At 36.1% G+C, this 22426-nt stretch overlaps 1 protein-coding gene across 1 annotated transcript in view; it reads right to left on the minus strand.

Annotated features, from left to right (window-relative positions):
- SLC13A1 (solute carrier family 13 member 1) overlaps nt 1-22426 on the minus strand; it is a 139899-nt gene that overhangs the window by 66121 nt on the left and 51352 nt on the right. The window contains exon 7 of the mRNA XM_043589381.1: nt 8859-9010. Within this exon, the coding sequence (XP_043445316.1) occupies nt 8859-9010 (152 nt within the window). The remainder of the gene's footprint in view (nt 1-8858; nt 9011-22426) is intronic.

A 22426-nucleotide genomic window follows, 5' to 3' on the forward strand; every position in this document is an offset into this window, starting at 1 on the left:
TCCCAAAAATAAATAAACGTTGGAAAAAAAAATTAAAAAAAAAAGAGAACCTTTCCTGCTGGCCTAAAGAAGTAAGCTTTCCTATTGCCAGAGGAAGGGGCCATGTGTCAAGGACCTAGAGGTAGCTCTAGAAGTTGAGAGTGACCTCACGCCAAAACTTAGCAATAAAATGGGCACGTCAGTAATTCAACCACAGGGAACTCAGTTCAGGCCAGTAACCTGAATGATCTTGGAATAGGGCTCTAACCTTCTGTGGAGATTAGAGTTCCAGCTGTCACCTTGATTTTTAGCCTGGTGAGATCCTAAGCAAGGTTCTCAGCTAACCTGTGCCTAGACTCCTGACCCACAGAAATTATGAGGTCACAAATTCATGCAGTTTTAGGCCGGTTAAGTTAATGGTAATGTGTAAAGTAGCAATATAAACCAAATACACAGGGAAATTTATTAGAAGACAAAAGAAGTTTGGCAGAGGAGTAGGGTAGAATGGGAAATAGAGTAGATTTTAGCTGAAGTCAGATTGGTAGCAGTGAAGATGAGAAGACAATTGATTTTAAACATATTTGGGACAAAATGTGGAGGAATGAGGAAGAGGTGCCGTTTATTGAAATGAAGTCTGAGGAGAGAACAGGTTGGCAGATGGGTAAGGGAATGGAGGGTCAAAAATGCTGCTGTGGGCATGTTAATCAAAGATGTCCCTTAGTTTTCCAAGTGGTCATGTTGGATGGGCAGTTAGATAGATGAGTCTGAAAATGAGAGCAGCGGGCGGTTAGAGATAGAAAAGAGGTCGTTGCCAACATACAGGTGATATTGTAAACCACAGAAATGGGCGCGATAATTTCAGGAGTAAATGGAGATAAAAGGAAGAGGGAACGCACCCTGGGGCATCTAGAGGTCAGGCAGAGGTTTAGGAATGAGCAGATGAGCTAAGCACATTTCATTCTAACACAAATCCTGTGAGGAAAGCATTATATATCCATTTTACACAGGAAGACACTACGTCTCATAAGGTTAAATGGATTGTTCAAGGTCACAGATTGTACAGTCAAGCAGAATTTTCAACCCAGAAGGGGGGTTTAAAATACACTGTCTTTTCATTAAGGCATAGTGTCCTCAACTCCAGTCCCCAGGTGAAAATAGAAAGCTCCATATATACTGCAAGATATCCGTAAGCCAGGGCACAAACTTTATGTCTAAGGACATTTTAGAACACCATAGAAATGATTTCACCATAGCAGAGATGTGCTTTGACCTGAAGCCTGTGTGCCCATCATTGTTGAAACTCAGGAAGATAGTGTTGTTGTTGCAGTTCTCATGCCCAACTACAGAATGATGAATAGCATTAATTCTAATGAAATTCACAGAAATTGTCTCAAAAGAATGGATGTACTTGTGGAAATTTACAGCCTTGAAACAAATTTTGGCCTTTAGAGCACTATACGCTGTGTCCATGCTGATTATAGTCCTTTTGATTAATGACTGCTTTGATTATTTGAGTCAAAGCCACTTTTCAGTTCTGTATTGGTATATTTGCAGACATTTCTTTTCAAATATTAACTACTTGTTATTCAGGAACCAAGCTTATATTTCTAATAGGAATAGCAAAAGTAAAATAAACAGCATCAACTGCTAGCATTATTGGCAATTTCCTATGTGCCAGGCCCTCTTGCTAAGAGCCAAGCATGCATTATCCCACTTAATCCTCACAGTAATAAGTTCTAGTATCACCCCCATTATACAGAGGAAGAAACTGATGATGTTCACAGAAGTTAAGCTAATATATGGCAAGACTGCAATCTGAGCCAAGGTCTGAGTGCAAACTCTGCAATACCCAAATTTCTTCTATGGTACTTGCCAGAGAACTTATTTCTGAGAAATATAATTGCTCAATTCTCCAGGAAAAAATCATGGTAACTTTTGAAGGTAGCTATTGTTAGGTAACTGGTTTATCTTCTACCTCTATAATTAGCCAACAAGAAAGGTTAGGAAGATGGGTACCAATAAACACATTTGAATTTAGGGGACCTATAAACACATTTATTTTACAATTTCTTAGTTTGTGAACCACAGTAGTTATAATTTAATATGTAATTAGTAACAACGACTGTGCTAATTGTTCACAATAAAAGTTCCTTCCATGCTCTTTGTACACCCACATATTACACAGCTGCCACCCACAAGCTGAATAATATTCTTTGATAATCAACAAGTTATGAAATTTTACTTCCATTTTAATCTGGTAGATTTGCGTTTTGGGTTTAACTAATAGCTGTTCTATTTGTTAAATAATATCGATGCATCAAAACTAGTTTGCTATGACAGCAGTAATTGCCTCTAATAATATTTCCCTCAGTAGCATAATTTTAATATCAAAAAATTATTTAGTTATTGAGATGATTCCCAAGAACAATAAGCACTTCATTTATGTCTTGGTAGAGTTCATCTCAGCTGATGATTATCGATCATCTACCTGTGCCCCTTGTGTGCTAAAAGAATAAGACAATGATTCATTCAGACTCTATAAGTCTGAAAATCATCAGGGGTGATGGTTATGCATAAATGTAGATGAGACACGCTTATAGAGATGTGAATACAGTTTATGATCAGAGGAGATGGGAATGGTGGTATAGGAGTAACTGAACGGAGTTTCAGATGAAAGAGCATCCACACAAGTAGAGAAAGAAATTGACACAGTTGGCAGGCCTTTTAAGAACCGGAGTAGGAGGAAATGGGTTTATTACAAGGTGGTAGATATTAACAATAATTGTCAGGGAATGAGGAGATTGGGTGATGACTGGAAGTATTGTCAGTGGAGCAGAATGGAATGAGGGTCAGGCAGAGAATGCTGATCAACCAGGATTTACCTAACAGAGAAGCTAATAAAAATCTCACAAACCTGTAAGGTAGTAACAGGAAGTAGGAAGACGAAAGAATATTTCCAGAACGCTCTATTCCAAGGATTAGTTAAGGATAATGGTGAATTAATCACAGAGGAGCCAGAATTTAGGTACCACTGGTGCTAGATTCAGATTAAGAATGCCAAAAAACGGCACACTTTATAGTTGAGTTAGGGAATTAGCTTCATCTGGTTAGTATTATTCTGAAAATCACCTCCCAAGCTATACATCAGCTCATAACAACAAGGGAATGGTTCAGTCTAACTAGCCACACACTTAGCTTTGCAACTATTTCAAATGCCACTTGCTATGTTTGCACGCTTACATTAAAAAAAAAAGAAAATGCCACCCATGAATGTGAAGACTGATGTAGTTTTTCTTGCTACTGGCAGCAAACTTGTGTTTTTAGAATTTTGCCATCTTGGCACCCTCACATAATATGGTCTGTGAGGCAGTGAGACTGCAGAATAGAAAGAGCACTAGGCCTTGGGCCATCTGTCTTCATCTGGCTGTTCCTCCATTGACTAGTGATCAATTGCTTAAAGTCTCTGAGCCTCAGTTTCCTCATCTGTGAAAGGAGGGAACTGTACACATGCTCTGAAATTCCTCTGTCTTCACTTTTTCTCTTCTTACCCTCATTATTACTCAAGAGGATGTGTACTTCTTTTCCAAGACTAACATTTCGACTCTTGTTTCTAATTCCATTCTGCTTCTACCTGACTCTTGGCCAATCAATCTCCTCCTCTCTCTTTTTCAAAATGTCACACATCTCTTTTACAGTTTCCTTCTCCTGAGTGTAAAACAAAACTGACATCTCCCTTGTTCCAAGAGAACTCTCTACCTCTGGTCACACCATGCTTGTTCTTTTTTTCTTTGCTTTGTCAAACTTGAAAGAACCATTTAAGTTAGCTGCTTTCCCCTCCCCACTATTTACTCACATCTTAACTCTCTGCAGTCTAAATTTGGTCCTCCCTCCCATGTGTCTTCTTGGGGGACACTGATAAGAATCAAGCCTTTTCTTAGCCATCCTCCTCCTTGACCCTTCTACCACACTGCTTGTTCCTGAGTCATCCTCCACTTTGAAAATGGTCTTATTTGGCTTTCAAAACACCACATGCTCCTGGTTCTCCACCTACTCTGATAAACTTTTCTCAACTTTTTTTCAACACTACCCAAGAGTCTATCCATGTCTTGATTCTTTTAACTTTTTTCTCCCTTTGTAACCATTTCTACATCCAAGATTTTAATTTCTGTGTGTGTGTGTGTGTGTGTATGTATGTGTGTGTGTATACATGTGTGTATGTGTGTGTGTGTGTATGTATGTATATATGTCCCTCAAATTAAAATTTTTTTTAATGTTTATTTATTTTTGAGTAAGAGAGAGAGACAGAGTGCAAGCAGGGGAGAGGAACAGAGACAGGGAGACACAGAATCTGAAGCAGGCCCGAAGTGAGGCTCGAACCCACGAACCAGGAGATCCTGACCTGAGCCAAAATCAGACACTCAACCGACTGAACCACCCAGATGCGCCAGCCCTCAGATTTTAAACTAACTTCAACGATGCATTTGCAAATGACTACTGAAAATCTTGTGGATAGGGTCTTAGCAGGCCATGTTAGTACATCTAAAATCAAATTTATTAATTTCTCCAATGAACCAAGAAATTCATGGCATCACTACCTATTTATCCATATTGGCAAAAATTCCCAGAGTTGCCCTAACCCCTCCTTGCCCATAAATCCTCACACCTAATTACTCACTCTTCCTGTCTGTACATACAGTGTCCTGAGTCTAAATCCTATCACTTCACAACTAGCTTAGTTTTGCCCTTATCGTCTGTTAGCACTTTGGTAATAGACTCCTAATTGGTCTTCTATCCTCAGACTCTTAGAATGCCAATCAATCTGCACATTGCTGTTCTAAACAGTGCCAAAAAATACACAGATTATTTCACTGCCTCCCTAAAAACATGATTACAAACTTTTTGTGTTTTGGTTTTATGAATTATTTGCATTCATTTTCTTCATAAACATGCTATTTACCTCTTTTAAGATTGGGTCATGCTGTATAGACAAGTTTTCTCTAGTGATCCTGGCCGTGCACACAGCTACACTCCTCTGTTAGAGTGAACGTTCAATTATGTTTCTAGGGAGGTAATTGTTTAGGGAGACAGATGGGGGTTTGAATGATCTTGGTTTGGACCTCAGTCTGCTATACAAACATCCACTTTCTTGACTCTAGTAATAATAACAAACATTTACAGAGCATATGCTCTGTGCTAGGCACTTTTTAAAGTGTTATTTATTTATTTATTGTAAAACTCTAAACAACTCTCTAAGAGAGAGACCTTATTATCATCCCCATTTCTCTGGGAAGGTAACAAGCTTAAAGAGAGTAATCTGTCCAAGATCACCTCGTTTGTAAATGGAAGAACTGGGATTTCAACACAGACATTTTAAGTCTAGAGCCTATGCTTTACTCCCCAGTATATGCCACCTTCACAGCAAGGATATATAGAGTATGTGTGCACTAAAACGTATGTAAAATTTCTGACACGAATTCAATACATGTCACCTAACTTCTCTCCTATATGTCAAAACCAAATGTTATTATGTTTTAAAAATTTTTAAGTTTTTCACATATGCATGTTTTGTCTAGAAAACCAGATGGAATTTCGAAGTTTCCTGACAAGTTTTATTTTTTGCATTCTCCAGAAGAATTCAAAACAGTGCCTTGCACATTGTCAGTCCTCAACTAATGTTTGTTGACTGAAGAATGAAGGAATAAAGGTTTGTTTTATTTGCACTGAATGAAATTTAGCTTTCTCAGAATTCATTGTTCTTCCATTCTTTGTGCAAAGAAGAGAATAAAAGACACTATATATATGTATATATAAATATACTTATAAATATATTTATATGAATATATAAAATACATATAAATATATTTTGTATCTATAAGTGATAGATGGAGAGATGGATAAAGGCTTTGAAATGTGTTATCCATTCTCCTCTTCCCATTGTTTGTAAGATGGCACCTTTCTCTAGAAGTAAATGGTAGGAAATCATGGATTCTTAGGATTCATGCACCTTTGGAGCTGGGCGAGATCCAAAATTAAATTGCACAAAATCACTGTTGGTATTGCTTTAAAAAAGATGGCAAGCGGTGTCAAGAGGATAAAGGTGGCATTATTGTAGTGGATTTGAAAATAAAGGGCAATTTCTGTCTGTTTCCAAAGATCTGGGCAAAGAATATAAATCCTTTTTTTTTTCCCTGTAGTTTTAAGTTTCTGGAACTTTTCCTAAAGAAAGTGAATGCATTTCATTCCATTGTTGCTTTGAGATGCTGTTGTCTTTTAGGGCCAATACTTAAGAAAAAGTTAAATATCTAGTTTGTTTAATAATATCAATTATATTTTTTCACATAAGGTTGTTTTTCCCCTCTATTCTAGTATTTTCTATCAAGAAGGGGTACTCTGAGTTTCTTTCTTTTTGTGTATAATTCCTAATGTTAAAGTAAACTTTTGAAGACAAAACGTCGCCAAATTTCAAACTACATGTTAAGCATTTTCTAAATTTAAAGAATCTTTGGCCAAATTCCCATGACTAGGAGAATTAGAAGATTAGATAATTAGGGAAAATAGTTACTGAAACATTTTGCTCAAAGTGCTACAATGCTCTCAATCTGTCATTGCAAATGACAAGGGAACAGTTAAGTAAAAGAAAATTTGGTTGATACATTGTGCAAGACTACAGACCAATGGCAAATTCAGCATAGATTACTTTACTTTACTTTAACACCATCAATTTCATGGGAATGGTAGAGGCTAGCAGTTCTCTACCACCAAGAATAAAATAATAAAATTCTGGTCTAAATTTTTAGAAAAAGAGATTTACAGAGAAGACTATTATGTGGAACCTTCTTGGGGAATTAATGAGAAAGGACAGTAGTCTAATTTTCAGAAAGAGATCAAGTACATTTCCTGTCTTAAATTAGGGGATACATTGGGTAAGTCCTTTCTGAGATGGCAAATTAAAGAAGTCTCCCACTTATAAACCAAATGCCTTTTAGAAGTTTGTTTCTAAGATGGCCGTTGGGAGTATACATGATGCATGTGTAATCAGAGAAACAATAAATACACATGGAGGTCTGTGGTAGCCTGTCCTAAACCGCCCTGCCACTGTTCTTTGCACACAAGTTCTTGTTCTTTTTAGAATGGACTGTGACATTTTCTTGAATCTTGGATTTCTTGGAAAAGCTATGCATGTACAACATTTTGCAAATAATTTCAGAAAGTTTATAAAATCTGTGAATCTGCTTTGAAGTATGTAATTTTCCTGATTCTGAACCTGAATTTTCCTGTGAAAAGAGCTAAATCCTTTTCCAGAGCATCCTTAATGCTGCCCAACTTGCTGGAACTCTGACAGTTATCTGTCCTATTAGTACTTGAAAATATACCTTGGGTGTAGAAGCAGTTTGAGGCCTCACATAAAAGCATGGACTTTCAAACTATTTTTCAATAGTTCTTATAATAGCTCTTACAAATACTGTCAAGTATTTTTACATAGTTTAATTCATTTAATTCTCACAATAACCATCTGAACTGTGACTATTTTCGATAGGTAAAATTAAGTCTTGGGGAGAGTAATGCACTTTTTATTCTTCAAATTCATAAAGTAAGTGACTGAAAATTGTGGAATTAAAAATTTTTTTATTGTTTATTTATTTTTGAGAGAGAGAGAGAGAGAGAGAGAGTGAGTGGAGGAGGAGCAGAGAGAGAGGGAGACACAGAATCTGAAGCAGGTTCCATACTCTGAGCTGTCAGCACAGAGCCCGATGCAGGGCTCGAACTCACAAGCCGCTAGATCATGACCTGAGCTGAAGTTGGACGCTTAACCGATTGAGCCACCCAAGTGCCCCAGATTGTGGAATTTTAAAAAAAGTTTATTTATTTATTTTGAGAAAGACAGACAAGAGAGCATGCACCAGCATGGGTAGAGGCAGAGAGAGAGAATACCAAGCACATCCCATGCTGTCAGCGCAGAGCCCAACCTGGAGCTTGATCTCACATGAGATCATGACCTGAGGCGAAATCAAGAGTCTGACACGTAACTGACTGAGCCACCTCGGCACCCCTGATAATTGTGGAATTTTGCATCCAAGTTATCTGACTCTACTCACATATTCCCCATGTTCTGCAATGGATTAACATCACAGTTGCAGACTTATATTTAGAGTCATGAATCTGTCCTTAGAATACTTTATTACTGACATTTCTTGCAATTGCCCAATCCTTCAACTATTTTTGAATTCTAGGTAAGACTTCTGTAATTAGCACCTTTGCTCACCACTCATCTTTCAAGTTCAAATGCTAGTTCCCAAGCCCGACAAAAATTTTCCTCTGCAAATAATCCCTATTCGCTTTTGTTAACTATCATTTGCAGTATTATTTGTAATGATAAATGTTTTCCCCATTTGGCTAGAATGGTTAGCCAGGAGTTATCTCTTCTGAGCTTGCTTGGGGAATCTGTGAGCACCTACTGATTCACTATGCCCTACATATTTAACTCTTAGTAGAAGGGCAGATGTCCTGATGTCCTGATAAAAAACAAAGGAGAGTAGGGGCACCTGGGTGGCTCAGTCAGTTAAGTGTCTGACTCTTGATTTTGGCTCAGGGAATGATCTCACAGTTCGTGGGGTCAAGCTCCACATCGGGCTCAGTGCTAACAGCACAGAGTCCACTTGGGATTCTCTTTTTTCCTTTCTCTCTCTGGTCCTCCCCTGTTGTGTGCGTGCTCTCTCTTTGTCAAACAAATAAATAAACATTAAAAAAAAACAAAAACGAAGGAGAGTTAACTCAGGATAGCAATCACTGTTCCTGAATTCTCTGAATCAGTTAAGACTCACCTTCATAAGTTGCATGCTGTCTCTTTATCAAATCGACAGTTCAAAACTTTTACTTACATATTGAAATGCTCAGCGAAGATCAGGTTGGTGGAAGTACCAGTGATCGTTGTCAGTCCACCGATGGTGGAAGAGTAAGCAATACACAAGCACATAAGTTTACACATCATGTGGTCCTTCTTTGTTCGATACTTGGCTCCTGTGCCTGAATTCTGTTCAACAGAAAATAGTTTACACATCACGTGGTCCTCTTCTATTTGTCTTCTGTGTCACCAACATTTAATCATTTTCAAGTCATCTTTACAAAAGAGAAAAAGGCGGCCTTCTTAACCTTCTTCTCGATCAAACCACTGCCCTACCTCACTTTCATTTTCACAGCCGAACTACTCAAAAGAGCTGTCTACATCCACTGACTGCATTCTTACTCACGCCAATCTGGCTTCCATCTCTTCAGTCCACCCCAAGTGTGCTTGCTGTGATTATCAATAGCCTCCACATTACTAAACTCAACGGATACTTTTCAGTCTCAGTTTTGTAGACCTCTCAACAGGACCTGAAAGAGTTAATCGCTTCTTCCCGCTTGAAAACTCTTCTTAGGGCTTCTGTGGTATCTCACTCTTCTGGGTTTTCTCCTACATCTCTGCTTGTTTCTCTGTCTCCCTTGTCAGTTCATTTTCCCTCATCTTTCCTTAAAACTGGAATTTCTTGAAAACTATGTCATGGGCACCTGTCTCTTTTCACTGCAATGTTTATCCTTAGGAAATCTCATATATTTTCACTGGTTTAATGAATATAGATACACCAGACCATCAATTCTGTTCTTCAGCCCAGACTTCTCCTTTTAGACCTACATACCCAATTAACTGTTTAACATAATTTGAATGTCTTAAATAAAACCTCAATCCCAAAATGTTCAAAACCAAACTCAGCATTTCCTTCCTCAAATGTAGTTCTTCTTCAGGATCACCTAATTAATCTGGTAGTATCATCATCATTATAATTACAAATACTTATAGTGTGCTTAGTGTACAATAAACACCGTTCTAAGTCAAAATTAAATAAACAACTTAATCCACTTTATTCTTACAACACAATGAGGTTAGCGCTGTTATTCCATTTTACACATGAAGACATGAGATAAAGTTAAGTGGCTCGCCCAAGGTCACATAGTCTGAAAATGGCACACTTGGATTTTAAAGCCGTGTAGTCTTGTTTTACAATTCATAACCTCAGCCACTACACTATATTGCTTGTCCTCCTTGAAAACATTCTCTTCCTCACCCTCCCAAATCATGTCAATTTTATCTACTTAAATATGTCTGGACTCTTTCGTGTTCATCTCCACTACTATCACTTTGGTATAAATCAAATCTGATTTGGCCTACTGTAATAGCCTCCTTATGGGTATTTATCTATCAAGTCTTGCCTATTTGAGACCTGTCCCACACATTTCAGCCTTAAAAAAATATAGATGTATTTCGGGGCGCCTGGGTGGCGCAGTCGGTTAAGCATCCGACTTCAGCCAGGTCACGATCTTGCGATCCGTGAGTTCAAGCCCCGCGTCGGGCTCTGGGCAGATGGCTCAGAGCCTGGAGCCTGTTTCCGATTCTGGGTCTCCCTCTCTCTCTGCCCCTCCCCCGTTCATGCTCTGTCTCTCTCTGTCCCAAAAATAAATAAAAACGTTGAAAAAAAAAAATTAAAAAAAAAAAAAAATAGATGTATTTTTAAAATATACAAATAGAGGAATCTCCCTATTCCATACAGATAGGTATGCTATCTGTGATACACACACTGAAAGATCTTTGGGAGAAATCACAGAAAGGAAATATTTTCTATTCACTGAAAACCATCATGGATGTGGGAATGACTTAGCATTGTAGGGTCTGGTGCATTGATTGTAATTTGCCTCTTACCTTCTAATTAACTTAAAAGTTAGCCCTCTGGGTATCTACTCTTCACCTAAAATAATTTGTAAGTGTCTCCTTTTGTCTAATATTTCCTACATTTCCTACATGGAAATGATGTGTATTTTCCACGATAAAAGCTGCCATTGAAAATTTGAAAAATAAATGGTATGTGAATAAAATAGCAAAATATCTTTAAAAATTATTATAGTGGTACAAATGAAATTTAGGGCTTAAAAATTATCTATTTTGCTACAGAAAAGACCAAAGAGAAACCAGAAAGTGATATATAATTTGGATACAATTAAACTGATAATAAGAATGGAAACTTAAAGATGTAATGTGTATAATAATTCTCACTGACACATTAAAACTTTCAAAATTACAAAAAACACTTTCAAAACTACAAAGAAAAAACTGGATTTCATATAAAAGCTGAACTGAAAATACATGCATATATAGGTGTTTATATATGTATATAAAGCACAATGACTAAAATGCATTGGCTGATATAAAATTTTAAAAATCAAAATAGGAAAATACTAATATATTCACCATGTTTTATCCTTTATGGACTTCCCATACTTTTCCCTCTGTATAGACCTTTAAAACATACATTAATGCTACTGCACATAAGGTGATATTTATGCAAATATCATGGACAATTTAGAAACATTAAAAATTCAAGTTAAATTTAAATTCTGCAATAAATTGTAACACTAATATATCATAATACATGTTAAGGGTTAAGTGCAGGTGTTGGGAGGTGGGATGGGGTGCAACAATTCTGTTATCATCCAGTAAATGTGAACCCCATGCAGTCAGCCCTATTGTTTGATTTTGTTTTTGGTTTTTGTTTGTTTTTTTTGTTGTTGTTTTTGGCTTAGGTCATGTGATTACTGGGTCGAATTTATTGAGGAGATGATGTTATAGTAAGGGGTAAAGACTGGGTTCCAGAGAGACAGTAGTGGAGGTCAGTGGGCAGAAAACTAGAGCTGTTCTTAAAAAAATTCTTTTAAATTTAAATTCAAGGTAGTTAACACACAGTATAGTCTTGGCTTCAGAAGTAGAACCCAGTGATTCATCTCTTCCATATGACGCCTAGTGCTCATCGTGAAAAGTGCCCTCCTAATGCCCATCACCCATTAACCCATCCTCCCACCCACGTCCCCTCCAGCAACCCTCAGTTTGTTCTCCATATTTAAGAGTCTCTTATGGATACATCCCTTAAGAAAGCCTGAGACAAGCCATTAATTGAGCCAACTACTGGTACAGAAACTACAAAAACAATGGAAAGGAGAGTCCTCAGCAGGTTAGTCTTTTGCTGAAGACAGTGGTTTCAACTTGAGACCAAGGGTTGACCAAAGGGCTCAAAAGAGATTTGTAATAAGTCATTTGGACTAGAAAGTCAAGAGCATGTGTTTGCAGATATGAGGACAATAAAATAAGCACTACATTCTTCCATAAGTAGATGAGGAATTTGGTGTGTGTGTGTGTGTGTGTATGTGTGTGTGTGTGTGTGCATGCATGTGTGTGTTTGGTGTACTTTCTCCTAAGAGTTTGGGAGGGAAAAATGATTCCTATGCAAAGAAAAGAAGAGATGCAAAACATCTAGAGGGGTGAAGCTGGAGACAGTCAGGGATAACATGGCCAGAGAAGACTTCCTGTGCTAAGAAGACCAAAGGACATTGCCATGGACATACTGTGAATGGGAAAGTGCTTGCTTTATAATGTTTCATGATGGGGGACTTACGTGAATTTAAATATTCAGAATAAAGTAATTTTTATAATAAAAATATATCCACACACACATAATGCCTAGGAATAGCCCAAAATGAAAAATGTCAAAATATTAACAATAGAATTGGGGGTATCTTCTGTCTTCTTGATATTTTTTGTGTCTTCTACAATCATAAAAGAGTTTTCCCAATATATAAAAGAATTGTAGTCTATTAGTGCAGACAAGTATTTAGAGATTACGTGGTACATTTTTCAGAAGACCAAAATTCATCTTAAATGTGACATAGCTCAGAATCCATGTATCTGAGTTTCCAGTCAATTATTTCTTTTGTACCATTTGACCTTCCAGAACACTTTTTATTTATGTGTTTTTAAATCTACACCTAAGACTTTATACTTAATTACATTTCATATTGCTTTTATCATAGCAATTGTAATCTGTTTTTATTCAATCCCAATTGTTTGTTATTTCACACAAATATGACATCTAAGACCTTGTGAATGTACCTTCTACAAATTCTTCCAAGCGACAGACAAATTTTGTCTAAGACATGACCAAATGTCAATCCCATGACATCATCAAATGCGTGGTGCTCAAGGGACATTTCAGAACAGAAATCTTGCAGGTCCAGATATAACTCACTATTGCCACCTGGTGGCTATGACTGGAGATTCCAGGGGCATGTTAAACATTTCCTTCCAATCTTCCTTACTAAAAATGCATACATGAACCAGCATAGGCTAAACCAGTGGTCTTCAATCATGTGCATAATAATTCACTGGGGTGAGAGTGGTAAGAAAACGTTAGGGGTGTCCATTTACATTTAAATAATTATTGGCGGCTAATTGTACAAAATCTTAGTTCTAGCTAATCATTTTCTGCTTGCTGAAGACAGCCAGTTTAAAATCTTCTAGCTCTTTTTGGGTATTTATTTGCACTTATCTTAAAAATATCCATAGGATATGATACATTTATTTCGCAGTTGTTGGCATTACAATTAAATTTCTACTATGTTAGACAATGGGAATTTCGCTTTCTTTCATAGACTTGACCACTGAACACACTCACACTTTTCACGTCCCCATTATCCTCCCATTATGACTACATGATAATTTAGAGCAGAATTCAATGTTCAGAATGCTGCCTAGAGTAGAGATGCATGAACATCTGAGCAATACTACCTATATTACTTTTCCTGTTTTGTACTTTTTCTACCCCTCCTTGTTTGCTTAATTTTCTAAGTTTTGCTTAGTTTTCTAAATAACCACCACTAAATGGCCCCAACCATTCTGTGGTTGTTTAAATCTTCTCTCAGAACAATCAAACAACATACTTAGCCTACACCAAGTATTCTACCAATTTCACTGTCTTAGAGCACTTCTTTCAGAGGCCTTCCTAACCTTTTCTAAGTCCAGTCATTTTCTTCTCTACATCTGCAAAGATCTACCTAGACTTTAGTCTATCCTCTTGCTTCTATCCATAATTTGACTGGATATTGATTTCAAGATTGAAAATAAATGTTATGCAGAATGTTGAAGGCATTTTTCCCTACTGTTTGAATTTCCAATGTTGCTATAGAGAAGTTTTTAGCCATTCATGTTTTTCATCCTTTTTAATGAATCAGTTTTTCCCTTTTCCTGATAACTTTTAGGATCTTCCCTTTTTTTCATAATATCCTGAAATATCAATAACCTTCTCAATGTGAGTGTGTTTCATCTCTTATGTTGGCACCCAGTGGGACTATTAATCATAAAAATTATATTCTTCCACTATGGAAATTTTCTTCAATTTTTGATTAGTCTTCACTCAGTCTTCTCTATTCTTTTTCTGAAATTTCCTATTATTCTCTTCTCTTGTTTCATTCTATTTTTTTCTACTAAATTTTCTATTTATGATGTAATTTCATATTTTTAAATTACATTTTATATATTTTATATTTTATTTATGTTCACATTTTACTTTTTGTCTTCTTGTTCCTCTTTTAAAGAATTCCATTCATGGATAAATTCCTAGAAACATACATTGTACCAATACTGAATCATGATGAAATAGAAAATGTCAACACACTGATTACTAGCAAGGCGATTGAGTCAGTAATCCAAAATCTCTCAACAAAAAAAGTCCAGGACTAGATGGCTTCATTGGTGAAGTCTACCAAACAGTCAAAGAATAATTAATAACAATCTTACTCAAACTTCCAAAAAATAGAAGAGGAGGGACTCTTCCAAACTCATTTTATGAGGCCAGCATTAATTACCATGATACCAAGACCATTCAAGGACACTACAAAAAAAGATAATTACATGCCACTATCCCTGATGAACATATATGCAAAAATCCTCAACAAAATCATAGCAAGCCAAATTCAATACATTGAATACATTAAAAGGATCATATACCATTATTAAATGAAATTTATTCTAGCAATACAAGGCTGATTCAACATCTGCAGCTTGTCAATGTGATACACCTCATTAACAAAATGAAGGATAAAAATATCATATTGATAGATGTAGTAAAAGTGTTTACCAAAATTCAGCCATCATTTATGATAAAAACTCTCAATAAAGTGAGTACAGAGGAAATGTACCTCAACATAAGAAAGGCGATATATGACAAGCCCACTGCTAATAACATACTCAATGGTGAAAAGCTGAAAGTCTTTCTTTTATGATCAGAAACAAAACAAGGATGCCCACTCAGCACATCTATTCTATGGAGTATTGGAAGTCCTAGCTAGAACAAAAAACAAAAAAAAACAAGAGCAACAAAACAGAAAAGAAAGAAAGAAAGAAAGGGAATCCAAATTGGAAAGAAAGAAGTAAAACTGTCACTATTTGTAATGAAATGATATTATATATAGAAAGCTCTAAACACTTCATGAAAAAAACTGTTAGAACTAATAAAATTCAGTAACACTGCAGCAAACAAAATCCATATGCAAAATCTGCTGCATTTCTATACACTAAAATGAACAGTCAGGAGAAGCAGAAAACTATTCCATTTATAATTACACAAAATAATAAAATATCTAGAAATAAATTTAACCAAGGATGAAAAAGACCTGTATATTGAAAACTAGAAGATATTAATGAAGAAATTGAAAAAGACACAAATGGAAAGACATTCCATGCTTACAGATTAGAAGAATCAATATTGTTAAAATTGATACTACTCAAAAGCAATCTGTAGTATCCAAACTACCCAAAGCAATCTACAGATTTGATGCAAATTTGATATCAAAATTCTGGTGACATTTTTCACAAAAACAGAGCAAACAATCCTAAAATTTGTATGGAACCACAAAACACCCCGAGTAGCCAAAGCAATCTTGAGAAAAAAGAACAAAGCTGGAGGCATCATGCTACCTGATTTCAAACTACATTAAAAATCCATAGTAATTAAAATAGTGTGCTAATTGGCATAAAAACAGACTCATAGATCAATGGAACAGAATAGAAAGCCCCCAAATAAAACCCACATAGATATAGTCAATTAATTTATGACAAAGGAGCCAATGGGGTAAAGGAGGGCTTCTTCAATAAGTGGTATTAGAAAAAGTGGACAGCCACATGCAAAACAATGAAATTTTGCCACAGTCTTAAAGTATACACAAAAATTAACTCAAAATGGGTTAAAGACTTGAACATAGTCTGAAACCATAAAACTCCTAAAAGAAAACTTAGATGGTAACCTCTTCGACATAGGTCTTGGTGATGGCTTTTTGAATCTGACACCAAAAGCAAAAGCCACAAAAGCAAAAATAAATAAGTGGGACTTATACTAAAAAGCTGCTGCACAGCAAAGGAAACCATCAACAAAAATGAAAAGACAACTTACTAAATGAGAGAAAGTATTTTCAAATCATATTCCTGATAAGGGGCTACTATACAAAAAATATAAAGAACTCATACAGCTCAATAGCAAAAACCCCAAACAATTCAATCAATAAATGTGCAGAAGGTCTGAACAGACATTTTCCCAAAGATGACATACAAATGGTCAACAGGCACATGAAAAGATGCTCAACATCCTTAATGATGAGGGAAATATAAATCAAAACCACAATGAGTTATCACCTCATACCTTTCAGCATGACTATTATCAAAAAGACAAGAAATAATAAGTGTTGGTGAGGATGTGGAGAAAAGGGAACCCTTATGCACTGTTGGCTGGAATGTAAACTGGTGCAGCCACAATGGACAACAGTATGGAAGTTCCTCAAAAAACTAAAAAAGAACTACAATATGATGTAGCAATTCTACTTTGGGGTAGTTCTGAAAAGAAAATGGAAAACCTAACTCGAAAAGAAATACGCATACCCATGTTCATTGCTACATTATCTGCAATAGCAATGATATGGAAACAACCTAAGTGTCCATTGATGGATGAATGAATAAAGAAATTGTGGTATATGTACACAGTGCAATATCATTCAGCCATAAAAAAATGAATGAAATCTTGCCGTTTGTGACAACACAGATGGAAATCAAAGGAATTACGCTAAATGAAATAAGTCAGACAGTGAAAGACAAATATTATACAATCTCTACTATATGTGAAATCTTTTAAAAAAGTAAAAGCACAAAGCCACAAAAAAACCACACTCATAGATGCAGAGAACAGATTGGTGGTTGCAAGAGGCAAGGGGTGAGGGGGTTAGAAATAGGTGAAAGTGTAAATTTATTTAAAAATAAAAACTAAAAAAAGGATGGTGCAAGACAGCATTGTATTAAACATACCTATGCTGAAAAAAAAGAACACCCTTCATATATTCCATGAATGCAATTCCTTTGTTTACCTCTCTGTTACTATATTAATGATAGTCTCTTTTCTTGTGTTTTCACCTTCTTACATGGTTTCCGTTTCCTGCAGCTTTCTGCTTTCTTTTTGTTTCTTTGGAACTCTCTCTTTCATGCCCAAGATATTCTTCAGATATGTTGGCTCATATTTAAGACAGTGGAAAACTGTTTGGAAGCTCTATACATGTGCTTTGGGATTTGTTATTGATTGTGGGTTTCACTGCAGTATCATCTGAGTGGGCCTTTTTTTTTTTTTCTCCTGAGAAAACCCAATTCTATATATTTTTACCTTTTCTTTGTGTTGATTACGTTCCCCAGGGATGGACCCCTGGTCTCCTGTCCGTTGACACCTGGAGGGTATATGTCTGGCTCCCAGGAACAGTTGAGTAGAAGGCAAGTTTCTCACCATTTGACATATAAAATGCCTCCTACTGCCCCAGTTATCACTGTGAAACCCTCCTGTGACCTGAACAGGTTCCAGCTCTCTTTACCCTCTGCTTTACCAGATCTAAATATTCCACTTCTGTCTGGTGGAGGAGAAGCAGTTGCATTTATGTAGAGTTGAGGAAGAAATTTGGGAATTTAATGTTTCATAAGCCATTTTTTACTTATCCTTGATTTTCAACATTTTAAAAACTTTGAAGGCTGCTGCTATGTAAGTTGGATTGTTTATTGTCTTTCCTCACCATTGATTTAAGATTCCGCTTTCGTGACATAACTGACTCATCCTTTTATTTCCAGCTTCCAAAATGATTTTGCTGTCATCTCTTCTCTTGACATTTATAGAATTGTAACTTGTGACTTAAAAGGTCTATTTGTTCTTGTTGTAATGGAGATTTAGGATAGGGTGAAGGTAAATGGGCTTATTCAATCTGGCATCTTATTGGAAGATGCAATATTTTCTGTTTCACATTAAAAATAAATGAATGAATCTTAACTAATAATTATTGCACAGATTGACCTTGATGCCTTGATGGTCTATGCATTGGTGGATAATATAGGTAAAAGGTGGGGGGAGAGTAAAAGCTCCATAGTGTGAAGAGGGATTGACAGTGGGGTCCTGTCTCCTTTGTTAGCTCTCAGCATATTGAGTTTACATGTACTTGGTTAAGTGGATAACAGATTATGCTTTGTAGTTTTAATTAAAACAGCCTTCTCATAATACACATATGGATTTAAATGATTTCTATAGGAAATTATGTATGTAAAGAAAGCCCAGAATAAAGATAATACATAAGTGACCAGAAAGAAAATATGAGAGGAGATCCTTCTACCCCCAATATGAACTCTTCATGAAGATCTGGTAAGGATCAAATCTGTAATAACTTGAACAATCAGAGAAGTTGGTAACAAAATTGAAGTTATCAATAAGACTCCTGGAAATGTGATTTATATCCACTGTAGTTAATAAAGAAGTATTTGCATATTGTGAATTGGAATATTAGATTATATAGTAATAGTATGATGAATAGAAAGATATTTAAAATTAAGCACTTAAGACATGAAGACTCTTTATAAAAATTCTACTTTTCTAGCAATGTCAAAAATCATACTTAAATCCAAGGTTTATTTAATAAAATGCTATTATCCTAAATGTTAAATATTTAGAAATTTCCTTTGTAATGCATTCATGAATAGCTGAAAATGAAAATATATGTGTACTGGGAAAAATCTTTTTCTTTCTATAGGAGTAAAAATGACTGACATAATATATAAATAACAGTGGATTTCTCTTCAGCTATATGACAAGTCAGATCTCCTGTTAAATAAAATGTGGTTTAAATATTTAAAAAGCACCTTAAGATGTATTACAAAACTATACAAAAGTAAGGGATTTGCCTTGGCCCTAAATAAAGTGAAAATGGGAATCTTAGGTGAGTGACTAGGCAGCTTTTTGATCTGAGGATATCAGTTTATTCTTTTGCAGAGAGAGCTGGGATGGCAGATAACACCTAAGGCCCACCCTCCATGGGGAATCATGGAGGAGAACACTCATAAAACGGGTATTCTTTGTAAAAATAGACAGCAAGGAAATCTCATCCTGACTTAAGGGGAAAACATAATGTAGCCTAAAAACTCCTAACCATGACCACTTTTAGTCTGAATTGGTGCTACCTGTCTGTTAAAAGAAAAACAATAATATAGAAGTTCTATGCAGCTGCAACCCAGGACTTAAGGAATTCCCACAGAAGTTTCAAGAAAAACTAGTATTTCAATATTTATTTATTTTTATTTTTTTAATTTGAGAAAGAGAGAGTATGCAAGTGGAGGAGAGGGGCAGAGAGAGAAAGAAAGAGAATCTTAAGCAGGCTCCATGCTCAGCGTGGAGCCTGATGCGGGGCTTGGTCCCATGACCCTAGGACCATGACCTGAGCTGAAATCAAGAGTTGGATGCTCAACTGAATAAGCAACCCAGGTGCCCCTATCATTTCAATATTTAAAAACACAAAACATACACACACACACACACACACACACACACACACACACACAAAAGGCAAGAAAAGTGAGAAAACAGCAGAAAACAAAAATAGGCCAAGGAGTGATCTACAGGACCTCAGACACTAGAGCCATTAGACATATAAGTAAATTAATTTATGATTAACAAAATTAGAGAAGAAATGGAAAATATGAGCAAAGATAAAGAGACTATAAAAAAATCACCCAGCAAATCTTAAAAGGAGACAAATAGAATTTATAGAAATTAAAATTTAAGTAACTGAATTTAGGAACACCTGGATGGCTCAGTTGGCTGAGTATCTAATTCTTGATTTCAGCTCAGGTCATGATCCCACGGTTGTGGGACCAAGCCTCATGTTGGGCTCCACACTAAGCATGGAACCTGCTTAAGATTCTCTCTCTCTCTCCCTCTACTCTTCTCCCTTGCTCATGCATACTCTTTCCATTTCTCTATCTCCCTAAAATAAATAAAATTAAATAAATAACTGGATTTAAATACTCAGTAAATAGTTAAACAAAAAAGATAGACATAGCTGAAGGGAGAATTAATGAACTGGGAGATAGATCTGAAGTTATTCATAATGTAGTCTAGCAAGACACAGAAGGAAAATAAAGGTGTTAAAAAGCATGGAAGACAGAATAATAAAGTTTAACATATGTTTAACTGGAGACTCAGAGAAAATAATGGCTGAGAATTCTCAAGAATTATTGGAAAAGGGGCACCTGGGTGGTTCAGTCAGTTAAGCGTCTGACTTTGGCTCAGGTAATGATCTCTCAGTTTGTGAGTTCGAGCCCCTCATTGGGCTCTGTGTTGACAGCTCAAAGTCTGGAGCCTGCTTTGGATTCTGTGTCTCCCCCTCCCTCTGCCCCTCCCATGCTCATGCTCTGTCTCTCAATAATAAATAAACATTAAAAAAAATAATTATTAGAAAAGATTCAAGTTACACACATGCACATAGACATGCACATCTTTAAAGTAACCAAAGAGAAAGGATTGTCTGTTAAAGGAATGGCAATTTGAATGACAGCTAGCTTATTTATAACAGCAAAACAGTCAAAAGACAGTAGGAATACGTGTCAATATGCAATGAAAAAAAAATAGTCAATCTAGAAATCTATAATCACAAAAATATATTCCATGAATTGTAAAGACCTTTATATAAAACAAAACTGAGAGTTTACCCTCAAAAGGTACTCTCTGAAGTACATTCAAAAGATATATTCAGGCAGAAAGAGTATGAAACCAGAAAGAATGTTCAAGAAGCAAGAAACAATGGTGAACAAAGATATTAGTAAATATGCACATAATTGTACAAAGCATTGATTTAAAAAATAAAATTATATAGTTTATAGGAGAATGGCAGAGTAGAACTAGCAAATATTAGAAAATGGCCACACATAAACAGGAAGAGATGGTATAGTTGAAATGTCCTAAGGTCTTCGTCCTGTTCAAGAGGAAGGGAATAATGGATTCTTTTTACATTTTTATAAATCAAGCATACATGACATTATAGTTTGAACTGTGTCCACCTCACATTCATATATTGAAGCCTTAACACCCAATGTGACTGTTTTGGATACAGGGAATTTAAGGTGGTAATTAGAGTTAAATGAGACCACAAAGGTAGGGCCCTAATGTGATAAAATTGTTGTCCTTATAAGAAGAGGAAGAAAGACCAGACATCTCTCTTTTTCTCTCTGCTTCTGCAAAGAGAGAAGGCTGTGTGAAGACACAGTGAGCAGGCAAGCTGTCTACAAGCCAGGAAGAAAGGCCTTACCAGAACTAACCCTGGTGGCTTGGACTTTTATCCTACAGAAATGTAAGAAAATAAATTTCTGTTGTTTAAGCCACCAAGTCTGCCATGTTTTGTTAGACTTAGTTGACCAATACACATGATAAAAATTTTCAGTAAATCTATAATAATAACAGACACAGAGCATAGTGTATAAGTGTGTGTATGTGTGTGTGCGTGTATATGTGCATACGTGTATATATGCATGCAGGGGTGTGTGTGTATGTGTGTGTATGTGTGTGTGATGAACTAAATAAAGAACAAAAAGAAAATAACTGCAAAAGAATGCAGGGAAGAGATATAAAAAAATATTTGGAAAAAAATAGAAATCTGATATTCAAAATTATTCTAAATTTATAAAGTCACAAAAAATTCAAATGGATAAAACTTGTCAGCCAAAAATCTTCAACCTGGATAAAAATGTAAAAGCCAGCAATATGTTTTTTTATAAGAAATACATCTAAAGCATAAGGACATAGAAATATTGAACGTGAAAGGAGAGAAGAAATGCTAGGTAAAGTCTAACTGAAAGAAAGCTGGCACTTAAGGAGACTTCTGGGGAAGACGGTAGAGTCAGAGGATTCTAAGCTCACCTCCTCCCACAGATACAACTAGATAACACTCACATCAGTGTAAATAACCCAGAAAAAGACCTGAAGACTGGCAGAACAGACTCTCCACAGCTAAATGTACAGAAGAGGCCACATCAAAGAGAGTAGGAAATGCAAAGATGAGGTCTGGAACCAAACATACCCACAGGACTCTGTGCAAAGAAGGGATATTGTGGGTCTCAAAAAAGGAGAGGACCAGACCCTCACACCAAACACCCTAGGCATGGGGGACTTGTACAGGGAAGATGAATCCCCGTAACATTTGGCTTTGAAAACCAAGAGACTCAACAGTCAGTGGGGCTTAATACCTGCAACTT

Source organism: Prionailurus bengalensis, chromosome A2 (assembly GCF_016509475.1).
Source record: "Prionailurus bengalensis isolate Pbe53 chromosome A2, Fcat_Pben_1.1_paternal_pri, whole genome shotgun sequence".
NCBI classification, from domain to species: Eukaryota; Metazoa; Chordata; class Mammalia; order Carnivora; family Felidae; genus Prionailurus; species Prionailurus bengalensis.